Here is a 24325-nt window from a genome sequence, read left to right on the forward strand (position 1 = left end):
AATGAGGGTATGTTTTTTGACCAGCAACTATCACTTCTGCCCTAAACAATAACAATCAAGAAAATTAGACAATATACTACTGGCACCTATTTGACAGCAAATAGCAGCTGCATCATTCCTGAAAAAAAGCTATACACTCAAAATTAATAATCGTGTGTTGATTAGTATGACCACTGTGATATCTCAAAATGAGACACCCCATAGGAACAGTCCATTTTGTTTTCTTTTTAACTGTTATGATATCGGAGGAGGTTTTTTTTGAGCAACCACTACAACTCTTAGTTATGTGATTCGCTGGCTTTCTGCTGGTTCAGGATGTGCAACAGAATCTGTTCTAGTTTCTCAACCTGTAGGAAAAAAAAAAGCAGAGAAAAAACATGAGACACAAAGCCAGGAAAATGCCAAAGCAAAAACTTAAATTATGCTTACCTGATAATTTTCTTTTCTTCAGATGGAAAGAGTCCACAACTGCATTCATTACTTTTGGTAATTCAGAACCTGGCCACCAGGAGGAGGCAAAGACACCCCAGCCAAAGGCTTAAATACTCCTCCCACTTCCCTCATCCCCCAGTCATTCTGCCGAAGAACAAGGAACAGTAGAAGAAATATCAGGGTGAAAAGGTGTCAGAAGAACCAAAATAACAGATGCCCCATAGAAAAAATATGGACGGGGAGCTGTGAACTCTTTCCATCTGAAGAAAAGAAAATTATCAGGTAAGCATAATTTAAGTTTTTCTTCATAAAAGGAAAGAGTCCACAGCTGCATTTATTACTTTTGGGAAAACAATACCCAAGCTATAGAGGACACTGAATGCAAAAATGGGAGGGTACAAGACATTCTGAGGGCACCAGGCCTGAAAACCCCTACCCAACAAAATCCTGCTTCGTCTGAAGCCGAGAACAACTTTGAAAAAAAGGAAAAGGCCCAAGGACACTGACCCGCAGATAGTCCACAGCCTTGCTAGAGACCACAGGAACTAGACTCTACTGAGTCAACAGCCTACAAGAGACACCATCGCCCAGCAGTCGGTCTCCAAACAACACACCCCTTACTAAAGAAAGGGAACAAACTACAGTATTATTCCACAAAGAAGAAAAGGCACGGAGAAAACATGATTGTACTTGTAAAGCGCAGCTAATCCCCCTTAAGGGACTCAAGGCGCTGCTCATTTCATCAACCTCGAAAGGAGGAAAGGCTGAGTAGACCTCGCCGGGGATCGAATTTGCAACCCTCGGTTGCTACAGCGCAGAGTAGCCACAGTGCATTAGCATGCTGAGCTTCCAGCTAGCATAAGGAATTCCAGAAAAAAACCCTAAAAAGGGCACAAACACAGAGCAAAAAACATGAGAAACCGGGTCAGGCTAACAGAGACCCAACCAGTCTCATAGAAACAAGGGGAGGTAACGCCCAGACCCCAGAAACAGAAACCACGGATAAGGCCGTGAATCTGAAACAAAGAGGATCTTCCCCTAACACAGTGCAACCATACTCTAAAACAACTGAAGACGAAGGTCCCCCAAATCGCAAATAGGTAGCTCAGGATACCGAAATATTCAGAAACGAAACCTCGTGCAGCAAGCTCAGATAGGTCTGACGAAGAACACCTGAAGCAAAAAGACTGCACCCTACAGTCATCTAAAAATGACTCTGAAACTGAAATACTTGCAAGGCAAGCAGAAAGCAGCTGAAAATAGGATCCTTCAGATTGCTAAGTATCCACTAACCAGCGGATAACGTCGCAGGCTATCCAAGAGCCGCCAGTCCTTCCCACAAATCTTGAACATGGAGAAAGGAGAAACCTCAAGAGGCTTACCGTACCTCAAATGCTCAGAGGACGAATTTAGCAGAGCAACAGATCTCAGATCCTGCTCCAACACCGGACCAGCCCAAGTGACAGACATGTCTGATAAACAGGGGAGACGGAAAGACCCCAACCACAAGCCCCCAGGGAATGGAAAGAAAAAAGGGGGGACTCACCCACCCCAACAGAGCTCGGGTGCCAACCGAATCCGCTCTTTCAAAATAAGTCACTCCCAAGGAGAACCCCCTGGGACCTGGAAAAGAGCTATAGATCCGTAGGAAGACCTGTCACAGCTCTCTTAGACAGTCTCTACGTAGAAAGATCAAATTCCAACAGGTGGAACAAAGCCCACAGAGCAGCAGATGCTGCCCCTTACAGAAATAAGCCACCTGATCCAACCTCCTACACACAGGGCAGGACAAAGACCCTCTAGAGAGAGGAAACCCCAGCTCATAAGGAAGACAAACTATCCCATCAAAAGGGAGGGGCACAGGTAAGAACAGCGTACATGTCCACAAGACATGAAGCCATAGTATGGTCAAAACACTTATTGAATGAAAAAATCATCCAGACACCTCTGTTGACCCAACAGAAACAAATTCCCCAAAGAGGAGCACACTCCGTCCGAAGGACAAGTCAGGCCTTAAAGTTTAACCAGTAACCGAAGGCGGATGTGAACTCTGGCTTCCTGCAAGCAAGCAAATAGCTAGCCACTATGTCGCAACATAGGGTCCCTGAAAAAAACTAGGTCGTCCCGAACCAGTCCACCGGATCTTAAGTGTCCAGACATCCAAGAAGGATCCAAGACAAGAACCCTGGACCCAGAATCATCCTAGAAACAAACACCACCCTCAGGGAACACAAGATACCCCATCTGAAGCAATCATACCTCACAGGGGATGAATATTGGGAAACCTGGAGAACGGGTACAGGACTCACTCGTAATTCCCAGCCCAAAGGGAAGAGAACACCCTTAGCAGGAGGTCAACACCCCCCCCCAGCAAGGTACTAGGCCACGACAAAGTCACACAATTTCTCTAGAGCCCAAAGGCTCCAAGGGCAACACTAAGGGAAATGAGAACGAGAACAGAGTCACCCGAAAAAACGTAGAAAAAAAGGCTAGTCTCCATAATTCTTTCAGATTAACGTTCCAGAGGACCACACCCAAGGGAGAAGAATGCAAAGCATCCCGAACACAGGAAGAAAAACATCACCTAAGTAAAAAGCTTGAAAAGAGAGGAAACACCTCCTATACGCCCCTGATATGGAGACGACTAACTCCCGGAGGAAGACAAAGCCTTGCGGGCCTTCACTTCCAAAGCCACCAGAAAAAACGGACGAAGTCCAGAAAATCTAGACCCAAAGGAAGAGAACCTCTAAAAGGAACAAGTCCTAAAAGGACACTTCCAAAGAGACCATGAAAGGCAAAACCGTAAGAACAGCGGTATGAAGGACCTAAATCCTCCAAGCTTCCAACCCACAACGGGAAGGAACACTCTAGTTCCCGAAAAAAATCAGAAACGACTGAGCATGTCGCTGCAGATCTCTACGGAGCCCACTAGATTGAAAGGCGAATGAGGACTGAACCAATCCCCCATGCCCCTAAGCAACCACGGACCCTCAAGTCCTCTCAGGATACTAGTTAAAGCTTGTAAAATAAAACAAGAAAACAACACAAATCATATTGTGATCACTAGGCGCCCTCACCGGACCAACCGGACATAAAAAGGTGCCACGTGTCTGAACTAGGCCTCAAAGACAGAAGGATTTATCCCAGTCAGGACCAGCCTGAACCAAGGGCCCCAGCACCGTCAAGGTCACATAGAGTCCCCGATAATGGAGGGAAAAAGAACAGTCAGACAGACTCTTGTAAACAGTGCAACCACAAAATCGCGAGTGTCAATTCGAGAGAAGAAAGTTTCCGAAGGAAACAACATAATTTATGTAAGAACTTACCTGATAAATTCATTTCTTTCATATTAGCAAGAGTCCATGAGCTAGTGACGTATGGGATATACATTCCTACCAGGAGGGGCAAAGTTTCCCAAACCTTAAAATGCCTATAAATACACCCCTCACCACACCCACAATTCAGTTTAACGAATAGCCAAGAAGTGGGGTGATAAGAAAAAAGTGTGAAAGCATATAAAATAAGGAATTGGAATAATTGTGCTTTATACAAAAAAATCAAAACCACCACAAAAAAGGGCGGGCCTCATGGACTCTTGCTAATATGAAAGAAATGAATTTATCAGGTAAGTTCTTACATAAATTATGTTTTCTTTCATGTAATTAGCAAGAGTCCATGAGCTAGTGACGTATGGGATAATGATTACCCAAGATGTGGATCTTTCCACGCAAGAGTCACTAGAGAGGGAGGGATAAAATAAAGACAGCCAATTCCTGCTGAAAATAATCCACACCCAGAATAAAATGTTAATGAAAAAACATAAGCAGAAGATTCAAACTGAAACCACTGCCTGAAAAACGTTTCTACCAAAAACTGCTTCAGAAGAAGAAAACACATCAAAATGGTAGAATTTAGTAAAAGTATGCAGAGAGGACCAAGTTGCTGCTTTGCAAATCTGATCAACCGAAGCTTCATTCCTAAACGCCCAGGAAGTAGAAACTGACCTAGTAGAATGAGCTGTAATCCTTTGAGGCGGAGTGTTACCCGACTCAACAGAGGCATGATGAAATAAAGATTTCAACCAAGATGCCAAAGAAATGGCAGAAGCTTTCTGGCCTTTTCTAGAACCGGAAAAGATGACAAATAGACTAGAAGTCTTTCGGAAAGACTTAGTAGCTTCAACATAATATTACAAAACTCTAACAGCATCCAAAGAAAGCAATGATTTCTCCTTAGAATTCATAGGATTAGGACATAATGAAGGAACCACAATTTCTCTACTAATGTTGTTAGAATTCACAACCTTAGGTAAAAAATTCAAAAGAAGTTCGCAGCACCGCCTTATCCTGATGCAAAATCAGAAAAGGAGACTCACAAAAAAGAGTAGATAATTCAGAGACTCTTCTGGCAGAAGAGATGGCCAAAGAAACAAAACTTTCCAAGAAAGTAATATAACGACCAAAGAATGCATGGGTTCAAAAGGAGGAGCTTGAAGAGCCCCCAGAACCAAATTCAAACTCCAAGGAGGAGAAATTGACTTAAAGACAGGTTTTATACGAACCAAAGGTTGTACAAAACAATGAATATCAGGAAGATTAGCAATCCTTCTGTGAAAAAGAACAGAAAGAGCAGAGATTTGTCTTTCAAGGAACTTGCGGACAAACCTTTATCTAAACCATCCTGAAGAAACTGTAAAATTCTCGGTATTCAAAAAGAATGCCAAGAAAAAAGATGAGAAAGACACTAAGAAATATAAGTCTTCCAGACTCTATAATATATCTCTCTAGATACAGATTTACGAGCCTGTCACATAGTATCAATCACAGAATCAGAGAAACCTCTTTGACCAAGAATCAAGCGTTCAAACTCCATACCTTAAAATTAAGGTAATGAGATCCTGATGGAAAAAAGAACCTTGAGACAGAAAGACTGGTCTTAACGGAAGAGTCCACAGCTGGCAAGAGGCCATCCAGACAAGATCCGCATACCAAAACCTGTGAGACCATGCTGGAGCTACCAGCAGGACAAACGAGCATTCCTTTAGAACATTGGAAAATACCCTTGGAAGAACAACTAGAGGCGGAAAGATATAGGCAGGATGACACTTGTAAGGAAGAGATAATGCATCAACTGCCTCCGCCCGAGGATCCCGGGATCCGGACAGATACCAGGGAAGTTTCTTGTTTAGATGAGAAGCCATCAGATCTATTTCTGGGAGTTCCCACATTTGAACAATCTGAGGAAATACCTCTGGGTGAAGAGACCATTCGCCCAGGTGCAACGTTTGGCGACTGAGATAATCCGCTTTCCAATTGTCCATACCTGGGATATGAACCGCAGAGATTAGACAGGAGCTGGATTCCGCCCAAACCAAAATTCGAGATACTTCTTTCATAGCCAGAGGACTGTGAGTCCCTCCTTGATGATTGATGTATGCCACAGTTGTGACATTGTCTATCTGAAAACAAATGAACAACTCTCTCTTCAGAAGAGACCAAGACTAAAGAGCTCTGAAAATTGCACGGAGTTCCAAAATATTGATCGGAAATCTCACCTCCTGAGATTCCCAAACCCCTTGTGCTGTCAGATACCCCCACACAGCTCCCCAACCTGTAAGACTTGCATCTGTTGAGATCATAGTCCAGGTCGGAAGAACAAAGAAGCCCCCTGAACTAAACGATGGTGTCGTATAATCGGTTTAAAGATATAAATTGAGATATCTTTGAGAAATCCCTGCACCATTGGTTCAGCATACAGAGCTGAAGAGGTCGCATGTGAAAACGAGCAAAGGAGATCGCATCTGATGCGGCAGTCCTAAGACCTAAAATTTCCATGCATAAGGCTACCAAAGGGAATGATTGTGACTGAAGGTTTTGACAAGCTGATATTAATGTTAAACTTCTCTTGTCTGACAAGGACAGAGTCATAGACACTGAATCTATCTAGAAACCTAAAAAGGTTACCCTTGTCTGAGGAATCAATGAACTGAATGGTAAATTGATCCTCCAACCATGAACTTGAAGAAACAACACAAGTCGATTCGTATGAGATTCTTCGAAAATGAGAAGACTGAGCAAGTACCAAGATATCGTCCAAATAAGGAAATACCAAAACCCTGTTCTCTGATTACAGAAAGAAGGGCACCGAGAACCTTTGAAAAAAAAATAATTCTTGGAACTGAGGCTAGGCCAAACGGTAGAGCCACAAAACTGGTAATGCTTGTCTAAAAAGAGAATCTCAGACACTAAAAGTGATCTGGATGAATCGGAATATGCAGATACACATCCTGTAAATCTATTGTAGACATATAATGCCCTTGCTAAACAAAAGGCAGGATAGTCCTACAGTAACCATCCTGAATGTTGGTATCCTTACATAACGATTCAATATTGATAGATCCGGAACTGGTCTGAAGGAAATTAACCTTCTTTGGTACAATGAAGAGATAAAATAAAACCCCAGCCCCTGTTCCAGAACTGGAACTGGCATAATTACTCCAGCCAACTCTAGATCTGAAACACATTTCAGAAATGCTGAGCCTTTGCTGTGTTAACTGGGACACGGGAAAGAAAAAAATCTCTTAGCAGGAGGCCTTAACTTGAAGCCAATTCTGTACCTTTCTGAAACAATGTTCTGAAACCAGAGATTGAGAACGGAATTGATCCAAATTTCTTTGAAGAAAACGTAATCTGCCCCATACCAGCTGAGCTGGAATAAGGGCCGCACCTACATGGGTACTTAGGAGCTGGCTATAGGTTTCTATAAGGCTTGGATATATTCCAAACTGGAAATAGTTTCCAAACTGATACCGCTCCTAACAGTTGAGATAATAATTTATTACCCTGGAAAGAAAGGGAAAGCAAAGTTGACTTAGAAGACATATCAGCATTCCAAGTTTAATCCATAAAGCTTTTCTAGCTAAAATAGCTAGAGACATATACCTGACATCAACTCTAATGACATCAAAAGATGATATCACCAATAAAATTATTAGCATGTTATAGAATAATAATAATGCTATAAAATTATGATCTGTGACTTGTTGCGCTAAAGCTTCTTAACCAAAAAGTTGAAGCTGCAGCAACATCCACTAAAAATATAGCAGGTCTAAGAAGATTACCTGAACATAAGTAAGCTTTTCTTAGAAAAGGATTCAATTTTCCTATCTAAAGGATCCTTAAATGAAGTACTATCTGCCGTAGGAATAGTAGTACATTTAGCAGGAGTAGAGACAACCCCATAACCTTAGGGATTTTGTCCCAAAAAACTCTAATCTGTCAGATGGCACAGGATATAATTGCTTAAACGTTTAGAAGGAGTAAAAGAATTACCCAAATTATTCCATTCCCTGGAAATTACTTCAGAAATAGCATCAGGGAGATTAAACACTTCTGGAATAACTACAGGAGATTTAAAAACCTTATTTAAACGTTTAGATTTAGTATCAAGAGGACCAGAATCCTCTATTTCTAATGCAATTAATACTTCTTAAAATAAAGAACGAATAAATTCCATCTTGAACAAATACAAAGATTTATCAGCATCAACCTCTGAGACAGAAACCTCTGAACCAGAAGAACCATTATCAGTATCAGAATGATGATGTTCATTTAAAAATTCATCTGAAAAAAGAGAAGTTTTAAAAGACTTTTATGTAAACTAGAAGGAGAAATAACAGACATAGCCTTCTTAATGGATTTAAAAAATAAAATCTCTCATGTTATCAGGAACACTCTGAAAATTAGATGTTGACGGAACAGCAACAGGTAATGTAACAGTACTAAAGGAAATTTTATCTGCATTAATAAGTTTGTCATGACATGCAATACAAACAACAGCTGGAGAAACAGATACCAAAAATTTATAGCAGATACACTTAGCTTGGTAGCTCCAGCACCGGGCAGTAATTTTCCTGAAGTATCTTCTGACTCAGTTGCAACGTGGAACATCTTGCAATATGTAAAAGAAAAAACAACATATAAAGCAAAATTAATCAAATTCCTTAAATGACAGTTTCAGGAATGGGAAAAAAATGCCAGTGAACAAGCTTCTAGCAACCAGAAGCAATAAATAATGAGACTTAAATAATGTGGAGACAAAAGCGACGCCCATATTTTTTTAGCGCCAAATAAGACGCCCACATTATTTGGCGCCTAAATGCTTTTGGCGCCAAAAATGACGCCACATCCGGAACGCTGACATTTTTGGCGCAAAAGAACGTCAAAAAAATGACGCAACTTCCGGCGACACGTATGACGCCGGAAACAGAAAAGATTTTTTGCGCCAAAAAAGTCAGCGCCAAGAATGACGCAATAAAATGAAGCATTTTCAGCCCCCGCGAGCCTAACAGCCCACAGGGAAAGAGTAAAAAATTTTTAAGGTAAGAAAAAATGATTGGTTCAAATGCATTATCCCAAATATGAAACTGACTGTCTGAAAATAAGGAATGTTGAACATCCTGAGTCAAGGCAAATAAATGTTTGAATACATATATTTAGAACTTTATAAAAAACATAATTTATGCTTACCTGATAAATTCCTTTCTTCTGTTGTGTGATCAGTCCACGGGTCATCATTACTTCTGGGATATTATCTGCTCCCCTACAGGAAGTGCAAGAGGATTCACCCAGCAGAGTTGCTATATAGCTCCTCCCCTCTACGTCACCTCCAGTCATTCGACCAAAGACCAACGAGAAAGGAGAAGCCAAGGGTGTAGTGGTGACTGAATTATAATTTAAAAAATATGTACCTGCCGTAAAAAACAGGGCGGGCCGTGGACTGATCACACAACAGAAGAAAGGAATTTATCAGGTAAGCATAAATTATGTTTTCTTCTGTTATGTGTGATCAGTCCACGGGTCATCATTACTTCTGGGATACCAATACCAAAGCAAAAGTACACGGATGACGGGAGGGATAGGCAGGCTCATTATACAGAAGGAACCACTGCCTGAAGAACCTTTCTCCCAAAAATAGCCTCCGAAGAAGCAAAAGTGTCAAATTTGTAAAATTTGGAAAAAGTATGAAGCGAAGACCAAGTTGCAGCCTTGCAAATCTGTTCAACAGAGGCCTCATTCTTAAAGGCCCAAGTGGAAGCCACAGCTCTAGTGGAATGAGCTGTAATTCTTTCAGGAGGCTGCTGTCCAGCAGTCTCATAGGCTAAACGTATTATGCTACGAAGCCAAAAAGAGAGAGAGGTAGCAGAAGCTTTTTGACCTCTCCTCTGTCCAGAATAAACGACAAACAGGGAAGAAGTTTGGCGAAAATCTTTAGTTGCCTGCAAGTAGAACTTGAGGGCACGAACTACATCCAGATTGTGTAGAAGACGTTCCTTCTTTGAAGAAGGATTTGGACACAAGGATGGAACAACAATCTCTTGATTGATATTCCTATTAGAGACAACCTTAGGTAAGAACCCAGGTTTAGTACGCAGAACTACCTTGTCTGAGTGAAAAATCAGATAAGGAGAATCACAATGTAGGGCTGATAACTCAGAGACTCTTCGAGCCGAGGAAATAGCCATTAAAAATAGAACTTTCCAAGATAACAATTTTATATCAATGGAATGAAGGGGTTCAAACGGAACACCCTGTAAAACGTTAAGAACTAAGTTTAAACTCCATGGCGGAGCAACAGTTTTAAACACAGGCTTGATCCTAGCTAAAGCCTGACAAAAGGCCTGGATGTCTGAATTTTCTGACAGACGCCTGTGTAACAAGATGGACAGAGCTGAGATCTGTCCCTTTAATGAGCTAGCCGATAAACCCTTTTCTAAACCTTCTTGTAGAAAAGACAATATCCTAGGAATCCTAACCTTACTCCAGGAGTAATCTTTGGATTCACACCAGTATAGGTATTTACGCCATATTTTATGGTAAATCTTTCTGGTAACAGGCTTCCTAGCCTGTATCAGGGTATCAATAACCGACTCAGAAAAACCACGTTTTGATAAAATCAAGCGTTCAATTTCCAAGCAGTCAGCTTCAGAGAAGTTAGACTTTGATGTTTGAATGGACCCTGAATCAGAAGGTCCTGTCTTAGAGGTAGAGACCAAGGCGGACAGGATGACATGTCCACTAGATCTGCATACCAAGTCCTGCGCGGCCATGCAGGCGCTATTAGAATCACTGATGCTCTCTCCTGTTTGATTTTGGCAATCAATCGAGGAAGCAGCGGGAAGGGTGGAAACACATAAGCCATCCTGAAGTTCCAAGGTGCTGTCAAAGCATCTATCAGAACCGCTCCCGGATCCCTGGATCTGGATCCGTAGCGAGGAAGTTTGGCGTTCTGGCGAGACGCCATGAGATCTATCTCTGGTTTGCCCCAACGTCGAAGTATTTGGGCAAAGACCTCCGGATGAAGTTCCCACTCCCCCGGATGAAGAGTCTGGCGACTCAAGAAATCCGCCTCCCAGTTCTCCACTCCCGGGATGTGGATTGCTGATAGGTGGCAAGAGTGAGACTCTGCCCAGCAAATTATCTTTGATACTTCTATCATTGCTAGGGAGCTTCTTGTCCCTCCCTGATGGTTGATGTAAGCTACAGTCGTGATGTTGTCCGACTGAAACCTGATGAACCCCCGAGTCTTTAACTGGGGCCAAGCTAGAAGGGCATTGAGAACTGCTCTCAATTCCAGAATGTTTATTGGCAGGAGACTTTCCTCCTGACTCCATTGTCCCTGAGCCTTCAGAGAATTCCAGACAGCGCCCCAACCTAGAAGGCTGGCGTCTGTTGTTACAATTGTCCAGTCCGGCCTGCTGAACGGCATCCCCCTGGACAGATGTGGCCGAGAAAACCACCATAGAAGAGAGTTTCTGGTCTCTTGATCCAGATTCAGAGTGGGGGACAAATCTGAGTAATCCCCATTCCACTGACTCAGCATGCACAATTGCAGCGGTCTGAGATGTAGGCGTGCAAAGGGTACTATGTCCATTGCTGCTACCATTAAGCCGATCACCTCCATGCATTGAGCTACTGACGGGAGTTGAATGGAATGAAGGACACGGCATGTATTTAGAAGCTTTGTTAATCTGTCTTCTGTCAGATAAATCTTCATTTCTACAGAATCTATAAGAGTCCCCAAGAATGGAACTCTTGTGAGAGGCAAGAGAGAACTCTTCTTTTCGTTCACTTTCCATCCATGCGACCTTAGAAATGCCAGAACTAACTCTGTATGAGACTTGGCAGTTTGAAAGCTTGAAGCTTGTATCAGAATGTCGTCTAGGTACGGAGCTACCGAAATTCCTCGCGGTCTCAGAACCGCTAGAAGGGCACCCAGAACCTTTGTGAAGATTCTTGGAGCCGTAGCCAATCCGAATGGAAGGGCTACAAACTGGTAATGCCTGTCTAAGAAGGCAAACCTTAGATACCGGTAATGATCTTTGTGAATCGGTATGTGAAGGTAAGCATCCTTTAAATCCACTGTGGTCATGTACTGACCCTTTTGGATCATGGGTAAGATTGTCCGATAGTTTCCATTTTGAACGATGGAACTCTTAGGAATTTGTTTAGGATCTTTAAATCCAAGATTGGCCTGAAAGTTCCCTCTTTTTTGGGAACCACAAACAGGTTTGAGTAAAACCCTTGTCCTTGTTCCGACCGCGGAACCGGATGGATCACTCCCATTAATAATAGATCTTGTACACAGCGTAGAAACGCGTCCTTCTTTATTTGGTTTGTTGACAACCTTGACAGATGAAATCTCCCTTTTGGGGGAGAGAATTTGAAGTCTAGAAGGTATCCCTGAGATATGATCTCTAGCGCCCAGGGATCCTGGACATCTCTTGCCCAAGCCTGGGCGAAGAGAGAGAGTCTGCCCCCCACTAGATCCGGTCCCGGATCGGGGGCCCTCGGTTCATGCTGTCTTTGAGGCAGCAGCAGGTTTACTGGCCTGCTTGCCCTTGTTCCAGGACTGGTTAGGCTTCCAGCCTTGTCTGTAACGAGCAACAGTTCCTCCCTGTTTTGGTGCAGTGGAGGTTGGCGCTGCTCCTGCTTTGAAATTCCGAAAGTGACGAAAATTAGACTGTCTAGCCTTAGCTTTGGCTTTGTCTTGAGGTAGAGCGTGGCCCTTACCTCCTGTAATGTCAGCAATAATTTCTTTCAAACCGGGCCCAAATAAAGTTTGCCCCTTGAAAGGTATATTAAGTAATTTGGACTTAGAAGTTACATCAGCCGACCAGGATTTTAGCCACAGCGCCCTGCGTGCCTGAATGGCGAATCCTGAATTCTTAGCCGTAAGTTTGGTTAAATGTACTACGGCCTCCGAAATGAATGAATTAGCTAGTTTAAGGACTCTAAGCCTGTCCGTAATGTCGTCCAGCGTAGCTGAACTAAGGTTCTCTTCTAGAGACTCAATCCAAAATGCTGCCGCAGCCGAGATCGGCGCGATGCATGCAAGGGGTTGTAATATAAAACCTTGTTGAACAAACATTTTCTTAAGGTAACCCTCTAATTTTTTATCCATAGGATCTGAAAAAGCACAGCTATCCTCCACCGGGATAGTGGTACGCTTAGCTAAAGTAGAAACTGCTCCCTCCACCTTAGGGACCGTTTGCCATAAGTCCCGTGTGGTGGCGTCTATTGGAAACATCTTTCTAAATATTGGAGGGGGTGAGAACGGCACACCGGGTCTGTCCCACTCCTTAGTAACAATTTCAGTTAATCTCTTAGGTATAGGAAAAACGTCAGTACTCGCCGGTACCGCAAAGTATTTATCCAACCTACACATTTTCTCTGGTATTGCAACAGCGTTACAATCGTTGAGAGCTGCTAAGACCTCCCCTAGTAATACACGGAGGTTTTCCAATTTAAACTTAAAATTTGAAATATCTGAATCCAATCTGTTTGGATCAGAACCGTCACCTACAGAATGAAGCTCTCCGTCCTCATGCTCTGCAAGCTGTGACGCAGTATCAGACATGGCCCTAGAATTATCAGCGCACTCTGTTCTCACCCCAGAGTGATCACGCTTGCCTCTTAGTTCTGGTAATTTAGCCAAAACTTCAGTCATAACAGTAGCCATATCTTGTAATGTTATCTGTAATGGCTGCCCAGATGTACTAGGCGCCATAATATCACGCACCTCCCGGGCGGGAGATGCAGGTACTGACACGTGAGGCGAGTTAGTCGGCATAACTCTCCCCTCGCTGTTTGGTGAAATTTGTTCAATTTGTACAGATTGGCTTTTATTTAAGGTAGCATCAATACAGCTAGTACATAAATTTCTATTGGGCTCCACCTTGGCATTGGAACAAATGACACAGGTATCTTCCTCTGAATCAGACATGTTTAACACACTAGCAATAAACATGCAACTCGGTTACAATTTTATTTAAAAAAAAACGTACTGTGCCTCAAAAGCACTAAACGATTAAATGACAGTTGAAATAATGAACTGAAAAACAGTTATAGCATCACTCTTAACAAACAACACAACTTTTTAGCAAAGGTTTGTTCCCATTAGTAAAATAACACTAATTAAATTTTAAACATAAAAATTACAGAGCAACGTTTTAAATCACAGTCACTATTAAATCTCACAGCTCTGCTGAGAGAATCTACTTCCCTTCAAAGAAGTTTGAAGACCCCTGAGTTCTGTCAGAGATGAACCGGATCATGCAGAAAATATAAGTGTAACTGACTGAAAATTTTTTGATGCGTAGCAAAGAGCGCCAAAAAACGGCCCCTCCCCCTCACACACAGCAGTGAGAGAGAAACGAAACTGTCATAATCAAAACAAGCAGACTGCCAAGTGGAAAAAATAATGCCCAAATATTTATTCACTCAGTACCTCAGAAATGCAAACGATTCTACATTCCAGCAAAAACGTTTAACATGAATTAAATACCTATTAAAAGGTTTAATGTACTTTTACAGAGTAATTCCGGTGAAATACCATCCCCAGAATACTGAAGTGTAGAGTATACATACATGTCATTATATCGGTATAGCAGGATTTTCTCATCAATTCCATTCAGAAAATAAAAACTGCTACATACCTCAATGCAGATTCAACTGCCCGCTGTCCCCTGATCTGAAGCTTTTACCTCCCTCAGATGGCCGAGAAACAGCAATATGATCTTAACTACTCCGGTTAAAATCATAATAAAAAACTCTGGTAGATTCTTCTTCAAACTCTGCCAGAGAAGTAATAACACGCTCCGGTGCTATTGTAAAATAACAAACTTTTGATTGAAGTTATAAAAACTAAGTATAATCACCATAGTCCTCTCACACCTCCTATCTAGTCTTTGGGTGCAAGAGAATGACTGGAGGTGACGTAGAGGGGAGGAGCTATATAGCAACTCTGCTGGGTGAATCCTCTTGCACTTCCTGTAGGGGAGCAGATAATATCCCAGAAGTAATGATGACCCGTGGACTGATCACACATAACAGAAGAAAAGTGCCCAACCATAGCTTAGAGTGTCACAGAAAATAAGACTTACTTACCCCAGGACACTCATCTACATGTTTGTAGAAAGCCAAACCAGTACTGAAACGAAAATCAGCAGAGGTAATGGTATATATATATATATATATAAAAGTATATCGTCGATCTGAAAAGGGAGGTAAGAGATGAATCTCCACGACCGATAACAGAGAACCTATGAAATAGACCCCGTAGAAGGAGATCATTGAATTCAAATAGGCAATACTCTCCTCACATCCCTCTGACATTCACTGCACGCTGAGAGGAAAACCGGGCCCCAACTTGCTGCGGAGCGCATATCAACGTAGAATCTAGCACAAACTTACTTCACCACCTCCATAGGAGGCAAAGTTTGTAAAACTGAATTGTGGGTGTGGTGAGGGGTGTATTTATAGGCATTTTAAGGTTTGGGAAACTTTGCCCCTCCTGGTAGGAATGTATATCCCATACGTCACTAGCTCATGGACTCTTGCTAATTACATGAAAGAAATTACCCACAACATGAGCTTTAGATCAAATAAAAATCATCCTCACCGGATGAAAATAAAAAAAAGGCAACCCGTAGGTTATCGCCCAGGAAGAACAGACATACCCGCAGGACCAGTACAACAGGGGTCCAAGACTTCCAAGTTCAGATCTGGAAAAGAATACACAAATAAAGACAATAAGAAGATTATTTCATCCCCTTATGCCTTATGTCTATGTATGCAAGCCAGTCGAAGAGTAAGACTGAGGATCCCCAGACCCATTAAGAGTGGGATCCTCCAGCAAAGCCAAAAACGTGCCTTAGCAGAACACAAAGGCACTCCAGTCTATAACGAAAGGTGCAACATACCTCCGCCGGGACAAAAGGAAATACCGGCCCCGAAAGTTGACCCCCTGAGGCCTCAGGGGCAGTCGCTCCCCCGGAAGGCTGAACTGTACCAGGCAATCCCACGCCTGACGAGCCCCGGTTAACGAAACACGGACAATATCGTAAGCACACTCCCGGGAGGTGCATATGTGCCAGCGCCAAAGATATGGCCATGTGGAACCGTGTTGTAACCTTCGGTGGGAACAGGCCACACTCCCTAGAAAGGATAAGTAGTGTTTGGGTTACCTGCATGCGTAGTAAGAGTTGGTGGTATGGAACTCGTCTCGTGAGAAATAGAATCCCCAGAGGCGGATGGCTCAGTGGAAACCCGATTCCGAGGTACAGAGCACCCTAAAACGACATTCGAAACATAACTGATGGGCATGTATCACCCGGGCAAATTCAAATTCTTCGCAAGGAGTAGAGTCTGAATCAGAGACATCCGTCTCCAAGAATCCTCCATAACTGGGACACTGCCACCTCCAGAGAACCAGACAACAGTGGACCAGGATTTCTCCGTCGCCACGCGGTCAGGAAAGCGGAAATGGAGTCACAAGGTAAACTGTGCAGTCCATGCAAAAGCGCGCCCGATCAAAAAAGGCATAGGCCGTTATGTTCCAAAATAGCCATGAGCCGAAGCAACATTATACAGTAGCAGACAGAATCACATTACAAACATGATTATAAACCCCCCTGTTCAATAATCCCCCTCAGGAGATATTAACCCTTGATTCCTAGATACAAAAAGGATCCTCACTGAGACCCTATGTTAAAGTTATCACCGAAAGGATGTAATCCCTCTCGGATAAACAGTTGAAATTACAATACATTCATGATGAAAGTAAAATGAAACAATCTTACCGGAATCTACGCTGTGGAACAGGAACACGGCCCTTCAAGTGTGACAAATAGTAGCATCATTTCTGCCATGGACTTAAGAGAAAAAAGCAGGCAGTGAAACTCGTCAACGCGGATTGCTTGTGGAGCTGTTAATATGAGTCGGGACGGATTTGCAGAAAGCCTCTCCCTGCATCTCCGGACTCTAACTTTCACCCATGCTCTCACTGAGAGGCTGACAGGACTACTTAAAACTCCAGTCCCATGCCCTCCAAAAGAGACTATTGAAAACTTATGACACTTCTCTGCCAACCTCCTGGGACGAAAGGCAAAAAATGACTGGGGATGACGGAAGTGGGAGGAGTATTTAAAGCCTTTGGCAGGGGTGTCTTTGCCTCCTCCTGGTGGCAAGGTTCTTATTTCCTAAAAGGAATGAATGCAGCTGTGCACTCTCTCTATTTATGAAGAAAAGCTTATTTAAAACAAGGAGGAGCAAAACTACTTCGGAGGAACAATTAGCCTCCAAGCAAGTAAACATTTGTCTTATGACTCAGAGTCTTCATTACTAAAGGAAAACTTGACTCCACTAGCAATAAAATATTATGCACCATATTTTGCACAACAGATAAAAAAATATTATGCACCGCACCATATTATGCACTACTGATAAAAAATAATAAACCAAAACTTTTAATTTTGTCATGCCCTCCTATAGAGGGTTTCTGAATTGTTCCGGATAAACAAAGTGTCTATTTCCTTGCCATAAGGTTTATGCCCTTTGGGAAGTTCCCTGTCCCCATACTGTCAGCCTCATAACCCCTTCTTTCGGTTTCCATATTTAGTGCCCAAAAGAATGTCGGTTACACAAATCTCCATTAAGAGATACTGAGTCCCAATGCTTGTGCTGTTCCACAGAGGAATTAACCCTTAACGTGCCGGTACCATCTAACCTAGAAGGGAAAGCACTTACCTGTGGATCCTGCTCTGTCAGGCAGGGAATGATTTCTAAAGGTGTGGCAGATTCCTCTACTTCTACCAGGGACCTGTAGAAAAGAAAGAACAGAGTAACCAACCCTGGCTTTCTGGAATAATGTTAGAAGTTAAGCAAAGACCACTTTGCAGTCTTCTAACTGCTAATAGAAACCATTACTCTTACTAAAGAGATTGACATGGACACAGCATAGCCCCAGTCCTTGCTTGCAGGGAAAAGAACAATTAAAAGGATTAAATATCTTCAGACACCATCTTCCTCCATTGACAGAGGCAAAGAGAATGACTGGGGATTATGGGTAAGGGAAGTGACACTTTGCCTCCTACTGCTATCCCACTAGTAATTGGAATTGCTGCCAGTAGTGAGATTGAATCCACAACCATCCTGCTCCAGAATAGGTCAAACCCAAGGATATATGGGAACTTTTCAAAGGAATTAATTTACCCTATTCCTTTTGGGACACAAGTAAGACTGTTTATTACAGATTTGTGTTTTTGGACACCATCAATCACTCTGTGGTATTTACAAACTGTAAATCAGTGTATACCACATACTACTCAGAACAGGAAACACAGAACAACACTGCTTTCTGATGTGAGAGCAAATTCTTTATATTTATATCTTTGTCATTCTTCTGACTGTAAATCTGTACGCATTTAGAAGACTTCTAGATGATATAGCATATATATATATAAATATATATATATATATATATATAGTATATAGCGTATTTTTCGCATAAGGTGTTATAGCATGTATATATACTGTATATATATAGCGCTTTTGACACAGGACGGTTCAAATAACTGAAGGACACAGTAATATTTCAGTAGTGAAATGAGGTTTATTAGATTAACAGAAAATGTGCAATATGCATCAAAACGAAATTAGACAGGTGCATAAATTTGGGCACCCCAACAGAAATATTGCATCAATATTTAGTAGAGCCTCCTTTAGCAGAAATAACAGCCTCTAGATGCTTCCTATATCCTGTAATGAGTGTCTGGATTCTGGATGAAGGTATTTTGGACCATTCCTCCTTGCAAAAACATCTCCAGTTCAGTTAGGTTTGATGTTTGCCGAGCATGGACAGCCCGCTTCAAATCACCCCACAGATTTTCAATGATATTCAGGTCTGGGGACAGGGATGGCCATTCCAGAACATTGTACTTGTTCCTCTGCATAAATGCCAGAGTAGATTTTGAGCAGTGTTTTGGGTCGTTGTCTTGTTGAAATATCCAGTCCCGGCGTAACTTCAACTTTGTGACTGATTCCTCAACATTATTTTCAAGTATCTGCTGATATTGAGTGGTATCCATGCAACCCTCAAATTTAACAAGATTTCCAGTACCGGCACTGACCACACAGCCCCACAGCATGATGGAACATCCACCAAACTTTTCTGTAGGTAGCAAGTGTTTGTCTTGGAACGCTGTGTTCTTTTGCCGCCATGCATAACGCCCCTTGTTATGACCAAATAACTCAATCTTTGTTTCATCAGTCCACAGCACCTTCTTCCAAAATGAAGCTGGCTTGTCCAATTGTGCGTTTGCATACCTTAAGCGACTATTTGTGGCGTGTGTGCAGAAAAGGCTTCTTCCGCATCACTCTCCCTTACAACTTCTCCTTGTGCAAAGTGGGCTGAATTGTTGAACGATGCACAGTGACACCATCTGCAGCAAGATGATGTTGTAGGTCTTTGGAGGTGGTCTGTGGGCTGTTTTTGACAGTTCTCACCTTCCTTTGCCTCTCCGATATTTTACTTGGCCTGTCACTTCTGGCCTTAACAATAACTGTGCCTGTGGTCTTCCATTTCCTCACTATGGTCCTCACAGTGGGCACTAACAGCTTAAATCTCTGTGATAGCTTTTTGTAGCCTTAAACCATAAATGTTGAACAATCTTTGTTTTCAGGTCATTTGAGAGTTATTTAGAGGCCCCCATGTTGCCACTCTTCAGAGGAGAGTCAAAGAGAACAACAACTTGCAATTGGCCACCTTAAATACCTTTTCTCATGATTGGATGTACCTGTCTATTAAGTTTAAGGCTTAATGGACTCACCAAACCAATTGTGTGTTCCAATTAATCGGTGCTAGGTAGTTACAGGTATTCAAATCAATAAAATGACAAGGGTGCCCAAATTTATGCACCTAATTTTGTTTTGATGCATATTGCACATTTTCAGTTAATCCAATAAACCTAATTTCACTGCTGAAATATTACTGCGTCCTTCAGTTATTTGATAGATCAAAATGAAATCGCTGATCCAAACACCCAATTATTTATAAAGGAAAATCATGGAAATTGTCAGGGGTGCCTAAACTTTTGCATACAACTATACACATATATATATATATATATATATATATATATACACACACACATATATATATATATATATATATATATATATATATATATATATATATATATATATATATATATATATATATATATACACATATACACACACAGTATATACAGATTTTATCGGATATCCCTCATATATATAATATTCCTTTATATAAGTTTTAGCTTCTTTTAGGAGCGCTACTCTTCCTCATTTTTTGTATCATTGAAATATATGTATGACAAGCACCATAAAAATTAGCACAGAAAGTAAAAAGGGAGTTGTGTAATAATAATAAGTATGAACAAAATGCACAAAAAATAGTAAGTATACAGATAAACACTGCAAATAATAGATCAATATTTTTCACCCCTGCTCCAGTATAGAGATCTTACCCCTTCCAGCACTGCTGACGATCCAGTGAAGCAACGGTATCTGCAGCGTTAATGACTCGTACATTAGTCTGGACACCACACGTGCTGCAAGAAGAGAAGGCAGGGAGCAGGCCAAAAGCCCTATTATGGCGGGAAAATACTTCACTCCTGCCCCACCAATAAGAGAACAATCGGCGTCTTGTCTCTGCTCCTACACTTCCTAAGCACTCCAGTAAGGTCAGTGAACAAGTGGAGCGCTAAGGTAGCTGGGGCCGCTTGTGCAGGGGAATTTAAAGGCGATGTTTCTTATATAGGCTCCTACGCAATACACATTTTCCAAAATGTGAAAGCACTTCAGAACCCCCCATAAGCAGACTACCAAGACACAGCAATAAAAATAGCTATTGCTAAACACTTTAGTCCAAGTCCCCTCTTGTGAAGAAACCTCTGAAATTTGCATAAACCTGCTCCAAAGTAAAATTCACAGAGAAAAGGTGTATGTCAGGGTTGGAAATTAAATCATGTGTTGCTGTGTCTGGCTGACTGTACAAGCCATATACTAGTTGTTATCCTGTGGGCTACGCAATAGATTCAGGTACTTACCCCAAAGAAAGATCCCGCTCCACTGCTCTTACCCTTCAACTATTGAGCCAAAGAGTGCAATAGAAGCCCACCACCCTGTATTATAAGTAACTGTAGAGGATATTCTGAGGAAGTACATCTTCATGGCCAAGCAGGAGAAGGCTAAAGAAACTGTCCTAGCAACACCTGTGGAAGGCCTGTGACTACAACTCTCGCAAGGAGATTTGCATTACACAGCCAGTACTCTCTTAAGTTCCTCTTTTTCAAGTTTTACCTTATGAGGGAATAAAGAAATAAAATAATCCAGGAAATCTAAAAATCTTGAGCAGCTCTATCTTCGCATGCTCCTATGAACAAGACTCACAACGAAAATTATTTTATGATTTAGATAAAGCATATAATTGCAAACATTTTTCTAATGTACTTCCATTATCAATTTTGCTTTATTGCTTTACTGGGAATTATCTGAACAAATTGGTTAGCCAATCACAAGAGGCATATATGTGCAGACCCCAATCAGCACCTGAGCCTATTTAGATATGCTTTTCAACAAATGATACCAAGATAATTAAGCAAATTAGATTAAAAGAAGTAAATAGGAAAGTTGCTTAAAAATGTATGAAAGATACATTTTGGATTTCATGTCCCTTTAACATATCCAGGCCTTTAAATAGGTTGTATATGTAATAAACAGACTGTTCTTCTCAAAGCTGGTCAAAAATACTGTACAAAATTGTAAAAACAAAAAGAAAAAAAAGGGCACCACATAGGATATGCTGTATGAAACAAAGAAACACAGGCGCAGCCCGGCTCAAATGCAGATTATTTAATATAGAGTAAGTTCATGTAACAAAATACATACTCACTAGCGTTTAAAATCAATTAAAGCATGTGTAATCAAAACAATCCTTCCAGTGTGATTCTTAGGTCCTGAGCAGATTCAGCCACCTCGGTCGAACTATACAAAGTCTGGATGTAAGGTGCCAGGACGTATAAAAGACACTGCCGGTAGGGTAAAAAGGGCTCTACGTACGTTTCGTCTGAGAATGCTAAGACTCTTTCAAGATTTTGGAATCTGACCAAACACGGCTCTGAGCGTTCTCAGACGAAACGGGCGGGCGGTGTTGATGTCATCCCTGTGCTACAGTTACACTGCCGTATCCCTAGCAACAGGAGGAGTGCCTGTGTACATGGCAACGGCCACAGCAGAGCAGAGAGCAGCGTGACAGAGCCCCCTTCTCAAAGGGTACCTCCAGAACCCTACATAGGCTTGGTGGGATGTGCAGCATTAAATCTGGAAACCAAAGATGGAGCATGCACATCACGGGCAGGAACGATCTGCCACGGAGTAGCCCTTCCAGTGTACGAGGTACTGTAGTTGCCTGCGCCTGTATCTGGAGTCCAGGATCTTAGCAACCTCATACTCAGGGTCACCATGAACCAGGAGCGGGGGAGGAGGTGGTCAGAGCTGAGTATATCTGTATAAGATATAAGGCTTAAGTAACGAGATGTGGAAGACAGGGTGTATGCGCAGGGTTCTGGGCAAGGCCACTTTGAAGGCAACAGGAAACAGTCTTTTAAGGACCTGGTAGGGGTCGATAAACCTAGGCACTAATTTGTGACTGGGTTGATGTAGACGAATATGTAGAGTAGAGACCCAAACACGGTCACCTACGGAAAATTGACAAACAGAAGCTCTATGATGATCAGCAAACCTTTTGTATTTGGAGACAGCTGAACGTTAGAGAGCGAATACGTTGCCAATGAGTATTGAGGTTAGTAACGTGTCGGTCTGCAGCAGGAACCCCTGTGGACTAAGCAGAAAGAGGAAAGACATGAGGTTGGTAACCTGCTGCGGCTTGAAATGTAGAACATCATAGAGAAGAGTGCCAATGAGTGTTCTTTGCCAGCTCAGCTAGGGACAACAACTCAGACCAGTTGGTATGGAGAGAATTATCAAAAGTTCTGAGATAGTCTTCCAGATCTTGATTCACTCTCTCAGTCAGTCCATTAGTCTGAGGATGGTAGCCGGACGACAAGGAAATGGTGGTTCTAATCAACTTGCAAAAGGCTCTTCAAAAGGCAGAGATGAATTGTGGACCTCTGTCGGAAACAATATTCATGGGAATGCTATGAAGTCGTACCACATGTAACAGAAAAAGAGATAACTTTTGGGCAGATGGCAGTTTCTTTAAGGGTACAAAATGAGCCAGTCTGGAAAATCGATCTACCACAACCCAGATAACCGTATGATGGTCAGAAGGAGGGAGGTACACAATGAAATCCATTGTTATGTGTGTCCAAGGTTGTTTGGGAATGGACAACGGTTGGAGCAAGCCAGGAGGCAAGGATCAAGGAGTCTTATTGGCAGCACTAGTCGTGCAGGCCTTCACACAATCCTGAGCATCGGTACCCTCTAGCCAATGATGCCATTCAGTCAGAGCCATCCTAATGGCTGCGTTCCCGATTCCCCACGTTATAGTTGTTCTTTGCAGGAGTAAAACGCTTGGAGAAAAAGGCTACAGGGTGCAACTTGGAGGATAAAGGATCCCTTTGGGTTAGGACTGGTTCAGCTCCAATCTCAGAGGCGTCAACCTCTTAAGTGAACTGCAGGTCAGGATCAGGATGGCGGAACACAGGAGCAGAACAAAAGGTCTTTTTCAGGTGAGAGAAGGCATCCACGGCTTAGGGAGGCCAGTTTTTGCAGCTTCTGTTCCGTTTAGTTAACTCAGTGAGGGGAGCAACTATTTGGGAGAGTTTTTTTTTTTATAAACTTGCGGTAATAATTAGAGAACCCCAAGAATCTCTGTAGTTCCTTTCATGAGGTGGGTTGAGGCCAATGTTCCCTCTAAGGTGCGCGGCAGCGCACCTTCCCTCTCTGTGTAGAGCAGGCAGTACATCAAGCCGCGCAAAACAGGAGAATGTGAAAGTGATTTATTTATTTTTTATTTAATTACTGACCGTTTAAATAAAAAGTCCCTCCGGTCCGGTGTAGCACAGCTTGATCTGTTTCCTGTGCTACACTGAGGGGGAAGGACTTAAGCTGACTGACAGTTGTCTGCATAAATCACACAGCGCTGTCAGAGACCGGGAGAATTCACACACGGAGGGTGTTGGGCAGCAAGCTATAAGCACTTCCAATGAAATTAAGAATTTCAGAGGAAGAAGTGCAGCCCCCCTCCTCCGTACAGCAGACACACACTAGAAACAGCCAAGTAGGTGAGGGCTGGAGATCTTCCTCACATGCCGTTTCACAGTTTGTGACAGCTAAAAAGTTGAAGGTGAAGCATAAATCCACACATTCGGAGCTAGAAAAAAAAAGTACAATGCTCATAAAACGTATTATAGCAACAGGAGAAACTTTTTTTCCTTCTTTTTCCAATACAGGATTCTTTGAAACAAAAAGCAAACCTAAAACAAAACATGCAGGTCACTATTTAACCCCTTGGCTACCAGAGAGGATTGCAGTGTATTCCTTTA

The 24325-nt window shown here is 42.2% G+C and overlaps 1 protein-coding gene across 1 annotated transcript in view; it reads right to left on the reverse strand.

Annotated features, from left to right (window-relative positions):
- Positions 1 to 213: 213 nt before the first annotated feature.
- The window catches only part of TDRD1 (tudor domain containing 1), an 881429-nt gene continuing 857317 nt past the window's right edge, over positions 214 to 24325 (reverse strand). The window contains exon 25 of the mRNA XM_053692993.1: positions 214 to 347. Within this exon, the coding sequence (XP_053548968.1) occupies positions 279 to 347 (69 nt within the window). The 3' untranslated portion in view covers positions 214 to 278. The remainder of the gene's footprint in view (positions 348 to 24325) is intronic.

This window comes from Bombina bombina, chromosome 9 (genome assembly GCF_027579735.1).
Source record: "Bombina bombina isolate aBomBom1 chromosome 9, aBomBom1.pri, whole genome shotgun sequence".
NCBI classification, from domain to species: Eukaryota; Metazoa; Chordata; class Amphibia; order Anura; family Bombinatoridae; genus Bombina; species Bombina bombina.